Source organism: Hippoglossus stenolepis, chromosome 9 (assembly GCF_022539355.2).
Source record: "Hippoglossus stenolepis isolate QCI-W04-F060 chromosome 9, HSTE1.2, whole genome shotgun sequence".
NCBI lineage: Eukaryota > Metazoa > Chordata > Actinopteri > Pleuronectiformes > Pleuronectidae > Hippoglossus > Hippoglossus stenolepis.
The window spans coordinates 27,533,659-27,554,269 of NC_061491.1; the positions used below are offsets into that span (position 1 = coordinate 27,533,659).

At 43.0% G+C, this 20,611-nt stretch overlaps 1 protein-coding gene across 2 annotated transcripts in view; it reads left to right on the forward strand.

The window, feature by feature from the left end:
• Positions 1–18,940, forward strand: part of smarca2 (SWI/SNF related, matrix associated, actin dependent regulator of chromatin, subfamily a, member 2) — a 45,342-nt gene extending 26,402 nt beyond the window's left edge. For both annotated transcript variants that reach the window (XM_035165585.2, XM_035165586.2), the window contains exons 28-34: positions 861–1,079; positions 3,607–3,830; positions 10,145–10,250; positions 10,397–10,498; positions 12,272–12,398; positions 12,993–13,126; positions 16,794–18,940. In XM_035165585.2, the coding sequence (XP_035021476.1) occupies positions 861–1,079; positions 3,607–3,830; positions 10,145–10,250; positions 10,397–10,498; positions 12,272–12,398; positions 12,993–13,126; positions 16,794–16,829 (948 nt within the window). In that variant the 3' untranslated portion in view covers positions 16,830–18,940. The remainder of the gene's footprint in view (positions 1–860; positions 1,080–3,606; positions 3,831–10,144; positions 10,251–10,396; positions 10,499–12,271; positions 12,399–12,992; positions 13,127–16,793) is intronic.
• Positions 18,941–20,611: the final 1,671 nt, after the last annotated feature.

Consider the following 20,611-nt stretch of genomic DNA (forward strand, 5'->3'; position numbering starts at 1 on the left):
CTGAATTTAACAGATCCAAGCCCACATCGGTGATTGTGCTTCAACGATCAAGACGGTACTTTCTGAACAAGCTCTAAGTGTTAATTCATTTATTGTTGAGTTTATTTTTAAGTATTAAGATGCTTCATGCACACCCTGTAACTGAAGCTGTGGTAAATGGGATTTGCCAAATCCCAGTTGACGATGGAATTTATCCCAAGGGGCTGAATGTGAGAATGTAAATGTCTGATTAAGTTGCTGCAGACATTTTTCGAGAACTTCTCTTTCCAGTATAAATATCGGCAAAATGTGAGAATACAGCGGGAAGATTCACTGCGTGTTGATGATGTTTCTAACCGGTGACGGACACGAAAGTCGAAGAACACAAATATCTCAGCAGCATTAAAACGTTTCGAGTCAGAACCCTCTTGCTGTGAGGCGACAGTGCTAACCACTTAACCACCGTGCCGCCCGTAGCAACATCTTCTCCATTCCAAACGCCGTCCTCCCCACCTCACCACCTCCCCACTTCCCCACTGCTCTGCCAGCAGGAATGCAGTGATTGCCCGACAGTAGTAATCTGTTCAGTTATAAAACAAGGTGACACTGTGTAATGGCTTGAAACTTAGTGATGTTAGTACCTGTCACTTTATATTACAAGTTAATGAGAGAATGTCACATAGGGACTGTGGGGAATATAATTATAGCACAACATGGCCTGGTTGCTTATTATTCATCCATCTATTGATGCAGTGGTGAGATCTGATGCTGCTTCTCCATAATCTCTCCGTTCAAGTACAGTTTCAGTTACATTTGTGTGATTATAAATATAAACAAACCAAGCAGAGTCATCATGTGATTCTCCTGCTTTTCTCCTCCAGCGCTTTGACATGGACCGACGCCGGGAGGACGCACGCAACCCGAAGCGTAAGCCCCGTCTGATGGAGGAGGACGAGCTGCCGTCCTGGATCATCAAAGACGACGCTGAGGTGGAGCGGCTCACGTGCGACGACGATGAGGACAAGCTGTTCGGCCGAGGGTCGCGCTGCCGTCGAGATGTGGACTACAGTGACGCGCTGACTGAAAAGCAGTGGCTACGGGTAAAGTCCGAACACATATAGATTGTAAAAAATATAATTGTAACTGCTTTTAAACAAGGAACAAAGTCGCTAAACTATACTCGAATCATGAAGCTGCCGTCTGAAGTCTTGTATATCGCTACGGTAAAAAACGTCTTTGTGTTCCACACCTGTTGGAATGCTTTGTAGCTTCGTAGCTTTGTTGTCTCGCCAACAAATCCATCTCGCAGGGCTCCTTAGCTCCCCAACCACGTTCCAAAGTTTCTTTAATGCTTTAGTTTTTACAAAAATGTCACAGTTACCGGAGGAAACAGTAGATGTGTTGTTGTTTCTTTTCACCGGGGGGAATAAATCACATCTGTTGCATTAATTGAGCGTTGACAGCAGCAGCTCTGTGTGCGTGACACCGATTCAAAGCAAACAAATACTTTGATAATGAAGAAAAATGTCACAGCGCCACAGTGTGTCTCCCTGATGTGATGAAAATGGAGTTCTGTGGCACCGAGGAACAAAACGTGTCACAATCAACAATGAGCTAATGGGATCGCATTTTGGGGGGGTTTGTTCTAATTGTATTTGGTGACAATAAGAATACATATAGTGATGTTGATTATTAAAGTCTGATGGAACTTTGGGGGCTGACATCGAAATTAGGGATTAAAAAGTTTCATATCAACCATTCTATTATCAAAACAAAGGCAATGATTCCTTTGCTGTCATTTTTAAATGACTTATCGATCAGGTTCTAGTCATAATGAATTTAAATCATCACAACTATCGGCTCTAATGAGGTGGTAAATGTTTATATAGTGAAATTAGAGGCAGCCGAAGAGTTTCAGTTAAACTTATTTCTAAACGTGTCGGGTAAGAGATGAGATTCTGCTCCTGATTTCTTTTAAACTTGTCGAAGATAAAAGTTTGTGAACAATGAGACTTTTTACGGTGTAAAACAACCGCCTCCTTTTTTATGCACCGAGCAAATTATGATCCATTGTTGGCAAAACACGTCCCAACCGTAATTGGACGCTGGTGTTTTTCTTTGATTCTATTTCCCTCTGTGATGCTAATGGCGCCCATTCACCCACACCACACACACAGTGAGTCATTCCCCTCGGAGAGACGGGTCGGGCTGGCAGATCCATTTAATGACTGTGGCTCAGGTGTATCTGGAAAAATCAAGAATAGAACAAAGAAACTTTGAGCCGGAGGTGACAGTATGTTGGAAGCTGTGGTTCCGAGAGGCTCTGATTAAAAAGAAGAAAAACAAGCAATTTATAGGCTGTCCATTTCTGAGCGAGTAAAAAAAAAAAAATCTCTGTGTGACACCGATCCAGCCTGTTTTCGTTTTGTTCGTTCAAGAAATTATCAAAACAGCTTGAAGTGGCTCAGTTTGCTGGATCGCATCGTACCCAGGAGTATTTTTAAAACAGTGCGACCGTACTTCATTTCATCATTAGGCAGTTTGATGTGACAGGGAGATTATGGAGCTCTGCTAATTGGAGAAAAGCCCGGAAAAAGAATCTGTCACATCTGATTCTGATCTAGTGGGAAAAAAAATAATCGGCGAGGCTTAAAATACAGATAAAAAAATTCTAAAACTCTAAAAGAGTATTTGGAGAAGAGCTATAGGATTATGCAAGGTCCCATAAATGTAATTAAATTCATTACATTTGGTTTCACATTGTAATTTAGGGACTAAACAAAATTCAGTCTGACATACGTGCGTCCTGTCGTCATCACCTGCGTGGGCGAACTATACTCGACTCTGATTGGTTTGTAGACGGCGTCTGACGTGGGCGTATTGTCGGGGGTAGTAGTCTTTCTGGTTGAATGGAGAAAGTTAATGAAGCTGTTCATCTGGTTTCCATGGTAACCTCATGATGGTATTACTAGCATCAGGCGCAGTACTCCACAGTACTACTGTACTGCAGTATTCCACACTAGTTCAAATGCACCAAATAAACGTCCTCATGTTTCAAAGATTATATCGTCGGAGATGAAGACTGCAGCTTCTTCTTCGTCTTCTTCTTCTTCTTCGTCTTCTTCTTCTTCTTCTTCTTCTTCTATTGTTTAATGCTTTCTCTACTTCCTGTGATTGGTCCAAAAGTCCAAACTATCCTATAAAGTGTTTTCACTCTGCGAACGAGTCGGTTTGATCCAGACCTCCTCGTCTGGTCGGACTAAATGTTGGTGTGTTGTTCTGAGGAACCCTTCACACCTGATGTTTAGGTTCAGACTGAACTGAAGAGTCTGAAGGTTTGAACCAAGCAAGGTGTGAAAGTGACCTGAAATAAACTCAAAAAGAAAATACTGTAGACAAACTGTTCAGGGTCAGCGGCATCATGAAGAGTTTAATGAGTTCACCACTGAAATTAAAAATACTTTAACCGGTGACAATACTTGTTGCTGTCAGGTCATTTATTCCTGTGTTGCCTCTTGAATTGTGAATCTGATGACAGAAATGTTTTAAGAAAAGTGTGACAATGACAATTTCAAATCACGTGCAAACATTTAACCACGTCTCTTGTCGGCTCCTTTCAAATTCCAGGCCGTCGAGGACGGAAACCTGGAGGAGATGGAGGAGGAGATCCGGCTGAAAAAGCGCAAACGTAAGAGGCGACCGGAGAAGGAGTCGTCGAGCAGAGACGAGGGAAGCAGCAAAGCCAAGAAGAAACGTGGACGTCCCCCGGCGGAGAAGCTCTCCCCCAACCCCTCGAAACTCACCAAGCAAATGAACACCATCATCGACACGGTCATCAACTACAGAGACGGGTGAGGACATTGATTTTCAGGACTTAAATGTGTGCGAATAGCGTTTCTTCTTTTGCCAATCAATAGCAAACAGTGTCTGTGTCTTTCCAGCAGAACTTTGATTAGACACAGACACACGGGCAGAGGCTGATTTGGGTCACTGGAAAAATATGCAGATTAAAGAAGTGTGTGTTGGGCTGTGATGGAGGTCAAAGTGTTTCTGATCCCCCTCCTCTCTCTCGCTGCACGCTCTCCTTAAAGGGAAGGACAAGGGGAGGGTTAGACAATGTCTGGTTTGTCGAGTCGATCCTCGCCGCTAACACACCCAGTACATCTCAATCTGTCCCTGTTTCCAGATGCTCCAGACGCATCCTGTCGCCGAAATACCAAATGTCACGTTCCCGAAAATAGGTCCATGTGTTTTTATTGACGAGTAATTGCAAAGCTTTCCACCACAGTGTGTCCTCGGAGTCGGTGCAGACAGCGTGTGTCCCAACTGAAGCCCAGAGAGGCCACTTCATGTGATTCAGTGAAAAGTTTCATCTCTCATCCGAGAGGCTTCTTCACTTCAGTTCCACACGTCCTGTTAGTAGAAAACTGATTAATATCTTGTGGCCGCGAGTTATTTATCTCGTTCCCAGGCGTTATTTCGTGGCCGCACGATGTTTTCTTGCCCAGATGTCGCCAGAGGGGTTCAATTTCAACGTTTCTAAAAAAAAAAAACTTTACTTTAAATACCTGTGGATTTAATTAAAAGCAGACTTCTTAAGTGAAGTATGTTATTATCACCAGTAGAGCTGGAGTGGAATGGTCATGCAATGCGAGTCTCTGAATTGGAGAAAATAATGCCTTCGGGGGGGTGATGGGCGAATGAGTCAAGGAGACGTGCGGATTCGAGAGGATCCGCACGTCTCCAGTAGTTATATCCTCCTCCTCTCCTTCCTTCCTCTCCTTCCTTCCTCTCCTTCCTTCCTTCCCTCTTTCCCTCATACACAGGAATACAAATAGGAAACAAGTGATAAGAGAAATCGAAATCAGAAATATTAAAACAAGCATAAAAAGAAGCAAGGATACAAAAAAGAAAAGATATAATAATATACTTTACGCATTAAAATGTATGTAAGCATAAAACAGGTGAGCGTTCAGTCACCGTCACCGCACCCCCACTGAGAGACATTGAAGAGTCCAATGTCCTGAGGACAGAAACTTCCTCAATCCGTCAGTGGAGCAGGACGGAGACATCAGTCTGCTCCAGAGAGTCGTCCTCTGCCTGGTGAAGCAGCTGTGATCCCTGTTTGTTTGGTGTCCAACACTCTGCATGTAAACCAGTTCAGCTTCTTATCGCTTTCGCCAAGAGACGAGTTGTATTTTGAAAACGTAGCAAACAAACTTTTAAAACTAAAATCAGATTTATTCTAAAAAACAGAAACATTTGGACACAATTTAGACCAGTGTTGACGGAGAGACGTCTTCTCTTCACTGTCGGTGATCAACAGCGTGTCACAAGTCACCGCTCCATGAAATTAATTTTACTTTCACAGATAAATCTTCATATTTACCTTCGTGAGCAGCCTCCTGACACAGGAGCCGTCTGCCTGCTCATCTCACACCCATTTAAAATCCCACTTTCACTGTAGTGTCTGTGTCTGAGTTACATTAGATGGTGTCTTTCTCCTCCGTTTGATGAGCGTCACAGTTTGATGATCGCGAGCCAGAAAGTGGACAGAGGAGGTACATTAACTTTGTTTTTCAGTCCGTGTCACAACCGACGAGAGATTTGAATTTAACTCTAGATGTTGATTTATGTGCTGTCGCCATTGCTGTGGTGGCAGAATAGAACTGAACACATTAACACTGACAGGGACAAGTGAAGGTAGTTCATGAATGTGTGAATGGAGCCGAGCAGAGACTTCTGGCTTCCTGTTGTGTGTGTGTGTGTGTGTGTGTGCGTGCGTGTGTAGAGTTCCTCTGTGTGTAAGTCTGCAGCAACCAGCCCTGCCACGACCATCCAATGGAAAGTACAGATTTCTCCCTGGTCAGCAGAACACAAAAACAGACATGAAGTCATGTCTTAGTACAGTGAGATAAACATCCTCATACTCTCTCAGTCCAAGAAGCCCTCAATGTGTGTATGGGCGTGTGTGTTTTCTTCCTTTGCGAGTGCGTCTGTCTCCCGTGCATGGACCAACATGTGCATTTGTGTTCCCATTACTCAAGTATGCATTGGCCCGGGTTCTCCGCCGAAGCTTTTCCAGGAAACCGCTACCTGCTATTCCAGAAGTCAAATTCTTTCCTCTCCCAGTTGATGGTTTATTCTTCCCAGAGCATCTCAATCATCGCTCTGTCACTCCTCCCACTTCGCCAGTGGGAGGAGGATTCCAGGACTCTGGATTCCTGAGCTTTCAAATCTGTTTCCTCATAAAACAAACAACATCTCTTTGGTTTAATTTGGAGCTTCCTGGAACTTTACTATCTCTTATTTCTTAAATGGAGCCACGCAACCGTTGAGGGTTCATGTCCTGAACCAGATTAACAGTTTATAAACACGGCCGCAGAGTTCACTGGGATTTCCAGCTCAGTATGGCGCACACGCACGCACGCACACGCACACACACACACACACACACACACACACACACACACACACACACACACACACACACACACACACACACACACACACACACACACGCGCGCGCACACGCACACACACACACACATATACAGTTGTTTTATGTCAACCCATTGGAACAAACCCTGTAAATTCTGGCTCACATTTTCCCATAATCCCAGTGTCTTTCACAGAAGTCAGCGCTGGGTCCGTTCAGGGTCCCCCAGTTGCATCACGATTTACACATCAAAGTATAAAGCTCCATTTTGAACATACCATCCAGCTCCTTTGTTGTTTCTGCACAGTTTACACAGTGGATCTGAGCCCACGGCACGTTCAGAAGTCAGCGGCACGGCAGTGGCAGATTGAACGATAACCAGGGGATCTGAGATCCGCAGCCTGTCTGCACACGGCTTATTTTACACTCTGGGAATTTATTATTTTACCTATGCAAGAGCTTGTGAGATCTCAGGGTTTCAAAGGGTATTTACAGTGGGAACACAAACACGTTTTTTATTTAAAATGTACAATCTGCAGCACTTTTGCCTTTTCCCCTGTTTTTCTCTTCATATTACTGACAGGATTTTCTTTGCTCATCCCCTGTAAACATCGTCTCCTGTAAATGATAAGTGATAATCAGCAGGAACTCAGTTGAGGGATTCATTATGGGTTTTAAATTAAATGTGTTTAGAATTTAAATTAGAAAATGTCTTATTTAGATCCGTCTAAGGCTGATTAAACATTTATGGACCAATCGACTGAACAACACTTCCCTAGTTGCTAGTTCGTTATATGAAGATAGCTTTTTAGTGACACTTGTATATTACATCTCGCTGTTTGAGAAGGTTTGTGCGTTTCTGTTTGGAGGCTGTCGTGCACCACGATCTCGTTCAATGATGATTAGTGGTTAACAGCAATATCCAAGGTTTGATTGGCAGCTAGCGAACCTGTGTTGCATGTCACACCCTTCTCTCTTCTCCTTGTCTCTCTGTCTCTAGACTGTCAACTCCTAAATACATAAACTCCTAAATACATAAACTCCTAAATACATAAACTCCTAAATAAAGGCAAAATGTCTCAAAATGATATATATATAAGATTTGAAAAGCTCTTTTGTTTTTAAGCTGAGCTCTTCAAAGGGGCACTTTCAAAGGACTTTACATAATCTCTTTAAAACATTAAAAAGAAAAAAACAGTTTGCTGCAGAAAAACAGCAACAGCATTAAAACAATAAAATGCAAAAAAGGAATAGAAACATTTCAAGGAAACAAAAAAAACATAAATCGATTCAGGAAATGGGGGCTGGGTGGTTCATGGTGAGTATTTAATATTCAGGCAAAGTGCAGGAGATAACTGTTCTGGGTTAAACGTGGCCAGTAGATAAGTGCAGCTCCTCCGTGTTCAGCTTGTCCTCTGGGATCAGAGCGCTGCTCCTGCCCCTGATAACCCGAGAGCTTCATTAGTCAGAGGTGTATTCGGGCTCAGAGCCGTCGAGAGATTTACCGACAAGCAGCACGACCTAAATTCTCTGATCCCCCGGAGCTTTACCTCGATTGGTCGTAAGTAAATCACCGCAGATTTAAAGTCACACAAATTGCTGAGTGTGAAGTAAACTTCTCATTAAATGTTCTTGCGTAGCTTTTCCAAGCCCGGTCCACGGTCGGAGGTGTTGTTCTGCTCACAGCTGTTTTCAGACATGAATTCTGGAAATTGTCCGGAGAGTTTCCGAGAGTTTGCTTTTCACATATGAAGAACGCAGCGGGAGATTGTGTGAGTCACATGAGTTCACAACAACAGGATCGAATCTGAAGCATCCAGGCGAGGTGGGGGTCTGGGTAGAGCAGCAGGAGGCAGAACATGACGTATTAATTCAGCTGCTGTTTGTGTTGACAGCATTTTGACACCGGCATCAGCCCTTATTGTCAAAGCGTCATCTTTCCAATTTGGCAATTTCGGCGTCGTCTACGTGTATGGCTCTTGTTTTTCATCCTGAGATATTAGTATTCATGTCCATCGCATACGTCATCAACACCCGCACTCACTCAAGATGAATTCTCTGGATATCGTCTTGCTCTGTTCTCACATGGACGTACGCAACAGACCACATTCTCACACACACCCTCTCCTGAAAGCTTCAGGAAAAGGTTCGGTGCCTGTGTGAAAGCAGCTCATTTCACCTCTAGGTTGCTGATTAATTGGCGGGTGAACTTCTTTAACTGTCAGTCGAAGAAGCAGCGAGTGATCCTTAATTTATCTTCACTTGGCCTGACAGCGTTTGAACAAAATACTCCAACAACATAAGAGGACGCGTCAATAAACCAGCGAGAAGTCTTAAGTTCAGTCGTTACTGATTAACAGCTGATGGATCTTCTTCTGTCATGTCCCTGTAAGGAGGGCGAGGTATGAACTTATCTCTGCTTCTTTGATTTGAGGAACTTTACTTTAAATAAAGTATAAAGACTATATCAGTGTACATGTTTCTGAAAAATGAAAAGATAGAGCCACAACAACTCATACATGTTGTATAGGAGCAGCCTGACCTGATGTTGTGTATTCAACATCCCACTCACTTGACCTTTGTTCTTTCTGGTTCTCATTCGAGCTGCCAGGTCTTCCCTGGTCTCTTCCTCTTCCTCTTCCCTTGCACTCAGTAGCTTCTTGTTTACCACCGCTGACCTGGCCCGAAGCATTACAGCATGTTGTTGATCGCTCCTCATAGCTGCAGTGTAGTTGTGTAGTTGTGTAGTTCTTGGAAGTGATCACTGTGAGTCAGTGGAGCTGTATCCAAATACAGTACAGTGCTTGTAACTAGGACTATGTCGTCCAGCGTCTCATGGATGTGCTCTTTGTATTTACTGGACAACAACAGAGCTCCGTGGGACGCATCAATAATCTAAACCAGGCTCTGGATCCACACAATACATCAGCTGGATGCATTCACTGTTTGTTTTGGTCTTTTCATGGGATTTGTTGAAAATCTCCAGCCTTACTCTCAAAGGTGAACCTTCCACAAGGATCCGTGAATCCTCGCTGATGAAAGCAACTGTGTAGAGTCTGAACGTATCCGGTGCCTTTCAGTCGTCCAATCACAAAGGACCTCAGGCAGACTGTACATAGCACACAGCTACAACATTTTCCTCAACAGGACATTGAATTCAAGTTGCTCCCACTGGTTTACCTTGCAGGCAATGCACGACAATGGCCTAACCATCATTTGGGAACATTCATTGAGAGCAACCATTCATAAGCGTCACCATTCATGGGCCAAACCATTCATTAGAACCATTCACTGGATGCAACCATTCATGGGCCTAACTATTAATTACCTGGATAAAATAAGATAATCATTTTCTACTCCCACAGGGAAACTTGCAGTCAAAAAAAAAAAATCTGTAAAAACACACATTCTTACACTGAATTGCAGAAACAGATATTGCACTGTAGCTTTTGCCTGAACTGGAGAATCGGTTGTCGTTTGTAAAAACTGGCCACGACAAAACACTTTCTAGGTGGAAGTTTCTGCCAGTTGACAGAGTATGAATCTAATTAATAATCAAATCCAAGTCATATTGTAACCTTGTTGTCGTGTTCAGCTGCAGGAGGCATCTGTTGCACTTAGTCACCTCGTTAAGCTCTGTGAGACAAACCGTGATTTGTGAATATGACCTGTACAAATGTAATGTGATTGATGATTAATGTTGAATTCCTCTGTGTTGGTTTCCAGGGCAGGAAGACAACTGAGCGAGGTCTTTGTCCAGCTGCCGTCCAGGAAGGAGCTGCCAGAATATTACGAGCTGATCAGAAAACCTGTGGACTTCAAAAAGATCAAGGTATGATGGTTATGATCCGTAGAAATAATGAACAGGAGCAAAGATTTGCATCTGACAGTCCACTGGTTGCCTTAAGTTTCACCTTAAATGAAGCCTTGCAGAGCCTGATGGGGGCGCTGTTGTTGTTGTTGTCTTTCTGTTCACAGGAGCGTGTGAGAAGTCACAAATACAGAATCATTGGAGACCTGGAGAAGGACGTGATGCTGCTCTGTCACAACGCACAGACCTTCAACCTGGAGGGGTCACAGGTCAGGATCCCAGCTGCAGAGCTTCACTTCCTCTCATTGACTTCACCTGATGAATCTGTCTTCATGTAATCTGCTGTTTAACCACGTGTGAAGGAGAGACACAAGTCTGCAGGTTGTCACTCTCAAGTCTATCTGAAACAATTAACTGCTCAATCAATCAATAGGAAACTCACTCGCTCTCTACTTCTACGACTGAGCGGTCACAGAGAAGTTCAGGTTACTTTACGTGTAACCCTGGTTCTCTGAGTAGCATGATGTTGATGTCCCCCCCCCCGGGAACGACCTTGAGGCCTGATGCTTCTGGATTATTTGAGCTGATTCTCAGCAGAGGAGCTCACTGCATTGTCAGCTCCACTCTTCAGTTATGTGGAGCAGCAGCAAATGTCGTGCCCTGGTTAGTCAGACTGGGATTACGTGAGGAGACGGGAGTCTGATCCACAGAAGAACCTTGAACAACTGGAAGTTCACTGAAGAGAATCGATGAGGCTGTTTTTAAAGACAAAGGAAGGTCACACGGAATATCGATTTAAATCTGGTTTCTCCTGCACTTTGAAAGAAGTTAACTCATGAATATTAGAGCCCGAGCGATTTAGTGGTTTGAGTCAGTGTCGGTGTTTGTTTGCAGATACAAAAACTTTTATTTTACCGAATATGGAACGAAGAGAAAATTGGCATCTGTGTTTTAATTTCCCGTTCGAATTTTGGGGTTTATATATATAAATTACATTTCTATTTATCCGGTTGTATTTGTTTTCTTTTTATCTAGTTGTTTATAATAAAGTTTGTGTTTAAAATCTAAAATATTCAAACCTCAAATACATTTCTGGGTTTGTTGACATCCTCTTGTACTTGTTTTACTCCTTTGCCAAAGCAAGTCGAGGAGTTTCTGTTTCTGTTCACGTCGCTGTTTTGTTCGTGTCGCTGCTGCAGGATATGAAGAAAACAACTGATTTGCATGTTGTTGCCAAGACGTTAAAAATAGGGATCTTGTTTTACTCCCTAGTATTGATATCGGTCTGGCTGTACTTATAACATCATAACGATATATCAGAATCATAATAATTTTACTCACTTCCATCTCAGTCGGGCTCTAATGTAAATGAACGAGTCATGAAAGCCTCCTACTGAACGTTTAGAGACTAAAACATCTTCACGGTCTGTGAATCGCAGTCGGTTGTGTTTATTCTGGATGAAGCCGCTCAGGGAAGTTCTTCACCAAACAAAGACTCATTGACCTAATTCACTGCTGAAGTTTCTGGGTTAGTAAGAAACGTCCTCGTCCCCGTTCGAGGGGTCGGACGTCTGTGATCCTGACTCGTGCTGTCATGAGCGCCGGCTCCTTGTCAGACCTGCGTCATCCACGTACTCGTGTGTACGTGGGCTGCTTGTCTGGTAATATTCAAGTGTCTCTTATCATTTGGTTTATTTACATAACCTTGGTTTTCTGAGTGGCGTGAACGTGATGCGTCAGTCGTACGCGGCGGATGCTCCAAATGCAGATGTCACGACTTTCAGACACTCGGGGCTTGACTGGTGAAGCAGGTCCCAGCTTTTGAGAAGAGGTTAAGACAAAGGTTATTTCAGTTCAGTTTGTTTCAGTTGAACTCGTCTTCCATCCGGCGTCCGCCCTCCATCTCACTCTCCACATGATCTTTGACCTCGTCTCTCCCTCTCTGCGCCGCGGCTCGCTCGCTCCCATATCCCCAGTGTAATTCATGCTGTTTGAGGAAATGTTAACATCACCGAGTCTCTTTTTTTTCTCTTTGCCTGCAGATATACGAAGACTCCATTGTCCTTCAGTCTGTTTTCAAGAGCGCGAGGCAGAAGATTGCCAAGGACGAGGAGAGCGACGATGACAGCGAAGAGGACGACGATGACGAGGATGAGTCCGAGGCCGAGGGTAAGAAGCACTGTTTCATGTAAATGCATGTAAAAAAAACACACACACACACACACACACACACACACACACACGTGATCTCATTTATATTCTACACTGCAAACCCTGTGAATGCAAGATGTACAAAGTGTTGCTTTCCATCTGCTCAGCCGGAACGTTTAAATACAATAATATGATTTTTAAATGCAGTTTATAGTTTTAATGGTCACATATTCAAACATAAATCATAAGTGATTTCAGATTAAACTAGAACCAGATCAGAACCTCTATTATCAGACCCCGAAATATGTTTTTTCATCGAGATCCATAAGTTATTCCTTGATAAATACACAGAAATATCAAAGAGCGCGATGTTAAAGACTCTTCTCCCTGAATGAGTTCTTCATGTATCTTCCTCTAAGTTTCAATGAAGTGAATCCTACTGACAGACACAAGCATCATCACCTTCTCGCCGGAGGCAGTCACCATGTCCTCTGAGCCCAGACGGGGGTGGAAACTTAAATGAGTGTAATTTATGATTTTGTGACTCATCAAGTTGTGATGTAAGACCTTGTTTGTTCGAACCTTTGCTTTCCCCCCCCGTGCTCCCTTCAGCCAAGTCGGTGCGGGTTAAGATCAAGCTGAGCAAGGAGGCGCGGAGCTACGACAAAGGCAAGAAGAGGCAGAGCAGAGGGAAGGCCAAGCCGGTGGTCAGTGACGACGACAGCGACGACGACCAGGACGACAATGTAGGTCATTCCACTCCGCAGCGCTTCACTCTGCTCATCAGCATCTTCAGCTAAAACCAAACCTGATCTTTACTCAGAGAGAAACAAGATGGCCACTTTCAAACGGGAGTCCTTCATCTGAAACTACACTGTTCTCCACTCAGCTGCTCCCTGCCAGCGCTCTGATCCTCTGCCTCACACCTCAGGTGTCAGGCGCAGCCGTTTAAATTGCTGTTAAATTGTTTCTCAGAGAAAGAAAACGGCAGCGCTTCAGGCCGAGGAACATTTACTGTGATGCTCAGGGTCCGGTGTCTCTGCCAGTTGTTGTTCTGATTGACAGTTACATGTTGTTCAATTAGTCTCAACAACACATTTCAGAAAACAGTTCATTGTTATTACTAGTTTATGATGAAGCAGTGATTGTTTTTGTATTTTCTTACAGTGTAAGTTTATCCCTCCGGCCACTTAAACTCGTCTTTAAGTTACTTTCTTCTTTTCTTGTGAATTATTCACGTGGGCTCCAACCTGACATTCGGTATTTTGTCTTTTTCTATATCGTAAACTGAAGTCTGAACATTCGTCTTAGTCACAAGTTCTTTTTACTTCCTACTCGGAAATCATTATTTTATAATAAGTTGAATTAATGTTGTAGTTAAGAAGGTAAACGGGTCATTATTTTTAAGAGGAACTGTTACACAAGCATTGAAACTTCTCAGCCTTCAATTACGCTGCTGCTGCAAAGAGACTTTTAATGTCTCCGTGCAGAGAGCGGCATTGTGGGTAATTGTAGCTCAGAGGGCTCCTTTGTAGCGTAGATTTTGATTTAACCTTCTGATTTCACCACTGCAACACAAACCGGTTTATCACACGTTTCATTTATATCCTGCTTCACTCTTTCTCTCGCTCGGTGATACCAGCAGCAGTGTGAAGGTTCACCTTGTTGTGGTTGTTGTCTTGAGACCGTCCGGTGCAGTCGTTGTGTATTTACCTCGTTGAGAGTCGGGTGTCGTCGTGAGTGAAGAAGTTCACAGTGGAGATGAGCTCCTGGGGAAAAAAAATCAGATTTCATGTTGTATTAAAAATCACCAGCGTGTGACGGCAGCAGAAACTTCCAGGGGAAATTAGGAAGGACTCAAACTGACCAGCGGAGCTCTGGGCTTCCACCGAGGATGTTCCGGTGTTTTCCAATTACACATTTCAGAGCAGCAGCACGATCGCCTCAGGCAGGACCGCTTCCTCCAGGTGCTGCAGCTGCAAGTTAATAAGCTCTGAACTCTGGAAGTGTGGAGGAGTGAATGGTTGTGTCTGAATAAAGCTGCTTTTAGACCAGAGAGTGGACGTGTTGATGACGCACGTTAGAAACTGGAAGAACACAAACATCTACACGTAGAAGACGAAGACGTCCACTTGGAGACGAGGAGATTCCAGATCTTTTGGTGATGAGGGCCGACGCCGGTGTGGACGAGCTGTAAACAACAACACTGATCTTTCCACAGCAGAGTTTATACGTCATGACAGTCTCGTTAACCTGGACCTAAACAGTTCGTCTACGTGGACGAGCTGCAGTTCACAGGAGGTCGTGTCCAGACTCTGGATGGTTTTTTCTGACTCTAGAGGAACAGACTGAGAACTGAGTCTGGATTAGAGTTTGTGAGACAGATATAATCTCTGGCTGGGAGATGTGAAGCCTTGTGAACAGTGTTTGGATCAGACTTTAGCTTCATTCTGTCCCCGTCAGCGAGCTAACGCAGCTAACGCAGCTACCGCAGCTACCGTCTGTCTGCAGGTCTCAGACGTGTTGTCCACACAGTGCAGAGGAATCAGTGCGTTTCTCCTTGTGACCATTGAACTGGATGTTTGAAGCATCTGCTGCTGACAGGCCACACGGCGCTGGGAGGGAAAGACGTTATTCTTTAAAATACTTTCAATGATGAGGCAGAAAGATGTTGTTGAAACATGAGGACAGATGAAACTGTTGCTGAACTTTCATTAACTGACAAGTGAGAGACGACTGAGAGACGACTGTTCTGTGACTCGCTCGCTAATGTCCAACACTCGTCTCTGAAGTCACGAGCAGTGAGAACACGGGCTGGTCAGTTAGTGACGGACGCGTACGGCAGCCAATCATCTCCATGATGCTATCGGGACGTGAGGAGGATTTTAACAAATCAGATCAAGTGTTTCAGGAGCAAATGACCAACCCGACCTTTAACACAGGTTTGTTTTTAACGTATTCCAGTCAACTGGTCTTTGGTCTCCACTGGGAATCCGGTTTAGGAGCGAGACAAATACATTGTGATCTATTTAACCTTCTGGAAATGTTTTTCAGTTTTCGATCGGTTTAAACAGGATCGTGATATAATTCCTCCTGCAGCCGGGAACAGGATGTGAGATTCCATGAGCTTGTTTCAATCGATCTAACATAAGACAACATTTTATACTGGAAAGTTAGGACCTGTGTCTTCTGCCTCATCGTGTCACGTCCAGTGTGAAATGTGGTACGACCGCGTGCTGCTGCGAGGTTTCCCTTAACTCACCATTAGTGAACGGCCTGTTTGAATAAAACCTTTTCAAGATCCAGTCAAATACAAACCACTGACTCGTTTCTCTACGTGATGACGTCACAGTCAGAAACGTGGAGCCTGGAGGTCAAAGGGTCAAAAAACACCGACGTTAATATCGAATAAAAACATTTTCCAGCTTCATTGGATCTAATTCAGTTTTCAGCTTCTCCGATGCTTCGGTGTTTTCATTCAGCAGGAGAGATGGTGACCTGTCGGCTGAAGTGGTCGAGGTTTAGTAAACAGCTCAGTGAATTCACACGACTGAAGAATATAAAACCTGGGATTTACTGTCACGCTGGGAAAATAATCTGCCTTTGTGTTCAGAGGAAACTCGTCTCTTCTTCTCTTCTTCTCCTCGTCTCTTCTTCTCTTCTTCTCTTTCTGTCTCTTCTTCTCTTCTTCGTCTCTTCGTCTCTTCTTCTCTTTGTCTCTTCGTCTCTTCTCTTCGTCTCTTCTTCTCTTTCTGTCTCTTCTTCTCTTCTTCTCTTCTTCGTCTCTTCGTCTCTTTTTCTCTTTGTCTCTTCGTCTCTTCTCTTCGTCTCTTCTTCTCTTCTCCTTCTGTCTCTTCTCTTCTCGTCTCTTCTTCTCTTTCTGTCTCTTCTTCGTCTCTTCGTCTCTTCTTCTCTTCGTCTCTTCTCCTCTTCGTCTCTTCTTCTCTTTCTGTCTCTCTTCTCTTCTCGTCTCTTCTTCTCTTTCTGTCTCTTCTCTTCTTCGTCTCTTCTTCTCTTCTTCTCTTCTTCTCTTCTCTCTCTTTCTCTTCTTCTGTCTCTCCTCCTCTTCTTCGTCTCTTCTTCTCTTCTTCTCCTCTTCGCCTCTTCTCCTCTTCTCTTCTTCTCTTCGTCTCTTCTTCTCTTTCTGTCTCTTCTTCTCTTCGTCTCTTCTTCTACTGATGCCTCTGGATGTTTGTTTTTTAAAGGTCTTCATCTTTCCTCTGTTCTTCCCCGTTGTTAAAGACTCTGACTGGGACGAGGGGGTTTGAGGAAAGGTCACCTGAGATCCGTCTCCTTCCCTGGTGTTGATGTGTTCGGCTCTCGACCTGTGTGACCTACTGTCGATGTGCTGAACTGACCTTCATCACGCTGCATCTCCTCCTCCTCCTCACTCTGTTTCTCTTCTGTCCACAGGATCAGTCAGACAAGAGTAAGAGCGACGACGAGTGAGACGAGGACGTGAGGATGTTGTTTATAGCACTTAGAAAACAAAAGGACAATATCTTCCATCGCTGTCGCTCTGGTGCAACTTCTCTTTTTTTATTTGACTCCATTTGTCTATTTGTATTTTGTGACTCTGTCCCTTGTCCCACCAGCTTGGAAATGTATTACTATCAATAAGCTAAAGCAATACCAATCCGCTTATATTCCTGTTTTTAAGACAGTTTTTTAGTATATTTTTTAACTCGGCGCTTTGACTAAGATTTCAATTCTGTACGGAAAAACAACAAAAAAAAGAAAAGTTGGTTATGCTTCACGCGCTTTTGCTTCATTTGTACTCGCTTGCTTGCACTTTTAGAAGATTCAGTCTTAAAATCCAAGTTTTAAAAAAAACGTGTAATAAAAAAGATAAACGTGTAAGTTTGTGAAGCGGAGGACGTCGACGTGGAGACTCTGGTGATCGAGTTACAATCAAGTTTTTATCTGTTTCTGTTTCACCTCGTGCCAAATTTGGAAACGTAGAAAAAAAAACGATCGTCAGACGGAAGATTGTTTGATCGACGCTGTAACTTAGCAACCGTTACTGAGCTGGAGAAGCCTGTTCAGCTTCAACCCGTAAAGTTTAGTCGTGTTTTTCAGCTGCAGTCGAAACTGAAGCTGAGAATCGACAGAGAAATAATCAGAGACTGTTTTTAGCGAAGCGAAGATTCCAGCTTCTCACGTTAGAAGACGTCCTGTTTGTCTTTCCCATAAAACTTTAGGTCAGATATTTTAAAACATCATTAAAGACAAAGTATCCTCGGTACAAAGTCAATCATCTGATCGTTAGTAGGAAGTTTTATGTTTCATAAGCTCCATTCACGACGGTACAGCTTATTGATAAGATTAAATTATCGTAGCTTTAGAAGTTTAAACATTGTGTTTGAAAAAACCAGAACAGAAAAACTGTCAGATGATGATTTTTTGTTTTTTAACCGTTCCTTCATTACAAGAGAAAGTTTCTCAACACGAGAATAAGACTCGGATCAAATCCAGACTTTTTACAGAAGATGTGTATTTTTAACTTCAAGTGAATATTTAAGACCCTTTTTAAAACGAGTTACCGCTTCATGGAGTTAACGTTAGCTGCCGGTGACTGTTAATCTTTCATGAAATGATTTTAATCTGCTGAAACTAACAACATGAGTTCCCAGTTAATCTGCAGATTCTTTCCTGGATTAATTCAGTTTATTGTCGGTGAATTAATTGTAATGAAATTCTGAATGAAAAGTGTGAGAAACAAAACCCGAAGACGTTCACTTTGTCCCGACGAACGATCGAGAGGAAATCTTCTAATATCTGAAGCTGGAACCCGAGAAATTATGGGAATATTTCACTATATTTGCTCAAACAAGAAAACACGATAAATTGTTCCTCAACTAACGGATTCAAGTTGTGGACGATTCTCAGATTAATCGAGGCCATAAACGCCAAATGCTTTTTCAAATGTCTCATTTAGAAACCTGTGACCTCACGTTATCGATCCTCGTCAGACGAGTCCTCGCATTTCACGTGTTTTTCCTTCTGACGTTTTCAAGCTGTTGTGAATCGGAGCAGAGGTTCTGAACTTTGTCGATTTTCTTGAACAGAAAAGTGTGTTTGTGTTTTTGTTTTTTTTATTATCGAGAATTTGGCCACAGAGCGACGTCTGATCATCGGCTGCAGACTCAGAGTTTTCTGTAAGAAATATTAAATTCATGTTACATCAGATCCTGTCGCAGCAGCGGGTTGTAAAGTGTCAGGTGGTCGTTGCAGATGATTAAAAAAAACAAAAGAAAACAGTGTTAAAGTATAAAAAATATCTGATTTGAGTGACTTTGCATTTCCTGGTATATATTTCACACAGTGTATTGATTTCTACCTTTTTGAGTTGTGGTTGTGTTTTCATTTTATCGGTTCGTAGCATGATCTCCTCCTTGGCAGTAAACCCTGTACATGCAGATAGTCTCACTTTGGTGCGTGTGCTTGCCGACTCTCCGTAAGTGTGACTTACTCTTTGCTTTCTTTGCACAGTGTCTTTGTGGTTGTATATCGAAGCCCAGGGCAAATAAAATCTCACCGATTTTCAGCACAAGAACAAACACTCGTCTGTTTATTTACTGCCAGGAACCAGTTTTTACGAGCTGTCGGAGTTCGTGCACGTGCGACAGGTTTTGAGATAAAAGCTGCTTTTATCAAGTTTAATCATCTGATCCATCTTTAAAAAGTTGTTCCTCTGCTACATTTATGTTTATGACTTTATTCATAAGTGTATTATACATATGAACAAGTAGAATTCTGAAGTAGATAATTATTTTTACACTGAGACATTAGTGCTTTTACTAATGGAAAATAATAATAATAGGAATCATTTTTACCAACATTTCTGTTTTCTGATGTTTTTTACAAATCAAACAGTTAATTCATAAAAAAAAATAGTTTCCCCTCAACTGCAATAATAAAATACTGCTCACAGATTAAAATATATGATCCAACGATAATAATCATCGGGTCCATTTCTCTAGATATTAATTACAACCTTAACAATGTTAATGCAGAACAGAAGGGTTATTTTTACACTGAGGCTTCGGCACTTTGTACTTATGTAAAAGATAATGAAGTTTTATTTATAAATAACAGTAATGTTATATATTAAAATTCCTTTACAAGCAGAAATTAAACCTCAGGTTCATACATGAGAATAAAAACACTTTCTTCACAGCTGCAGAATCGTTCAGACACAGGAAGTCAGCACTGAAAAGTCATAAAGTTAATTAATCATCTTTATATAAAACGTGATGACGAGCAACATGTCAGGTTCTGGTTGTTTGTTTAAAACCGTCTCAATGTTTTCATGACGTTTTAATGTCTGTTAGATATTCCTTTTTCTGTCGAATCAAACATTAACTGAACTACGTGAAATATTCTCCTGAGACTTTATAACTTTATCAACCTTCACCGCTCCTCATTCTTCGAACCTGTTCTGAGTTCTGTGCTACATATAATTCATTTAATTAAAATTCAATTTGATTTGTATTCTGCTAAATCACAGGAACCTTTTAATATTATGGAGAAACACAATGAGAGAGAGAGAGACGTGAAATCCTCATCGTACAAAGTGTCCTCGACTAAATAATGTCCTTCACAAATCTAAAAACAACGTAACCTGTTTATTGTGGAGCAGAGAACAGATTCTGTCTCACATGAAGCTGAGGGACATGAGACACAAGGGACAGATCGGTTCTGTCCAGCTCGTCCTTCAGCCTCCAGCAGGCCCATTGGTCCCATCGTGGACACACCTGTCTCAACCTGCTGCTCTGAGGGGAATCCTACTGTATTCAATGAGTCACGGTGGTATTGTTCCGTTCAGACCCAGGAGGGCAGAAGACGGGCCGTCACACCGTACAGCTGGCCGGACTCGAACACTCGGCAGCACATCAAAACAGCTCCCCTTTGTGTTTCCTGTCATTTTCCACTAAGCCGATTCCCCTGAGGAGCGAGCGTCAGCCGGGCCCCGTTTCATCTGCTCTTTGAAGCGCCGAGCTGTTGGGACAGACCTGAGCCCAGGAAGGGAGAAACCAATTGGGTGTTAATCCCGGTCTGAGTGCCAGAGATGTCAGCTGGAAGAAGTCAGGTGCCGGTGCGATTCCCGGCTATCCCTCTGTAGCTTTTGTTCCCATCATCACATTCTCCAGGCGGCTGATGCAGGTCCCTCCGAAACCCAAACGGATTCAGGGAATGTTCCCTCCTGACGTGAAAGGACCAGGTGCTGT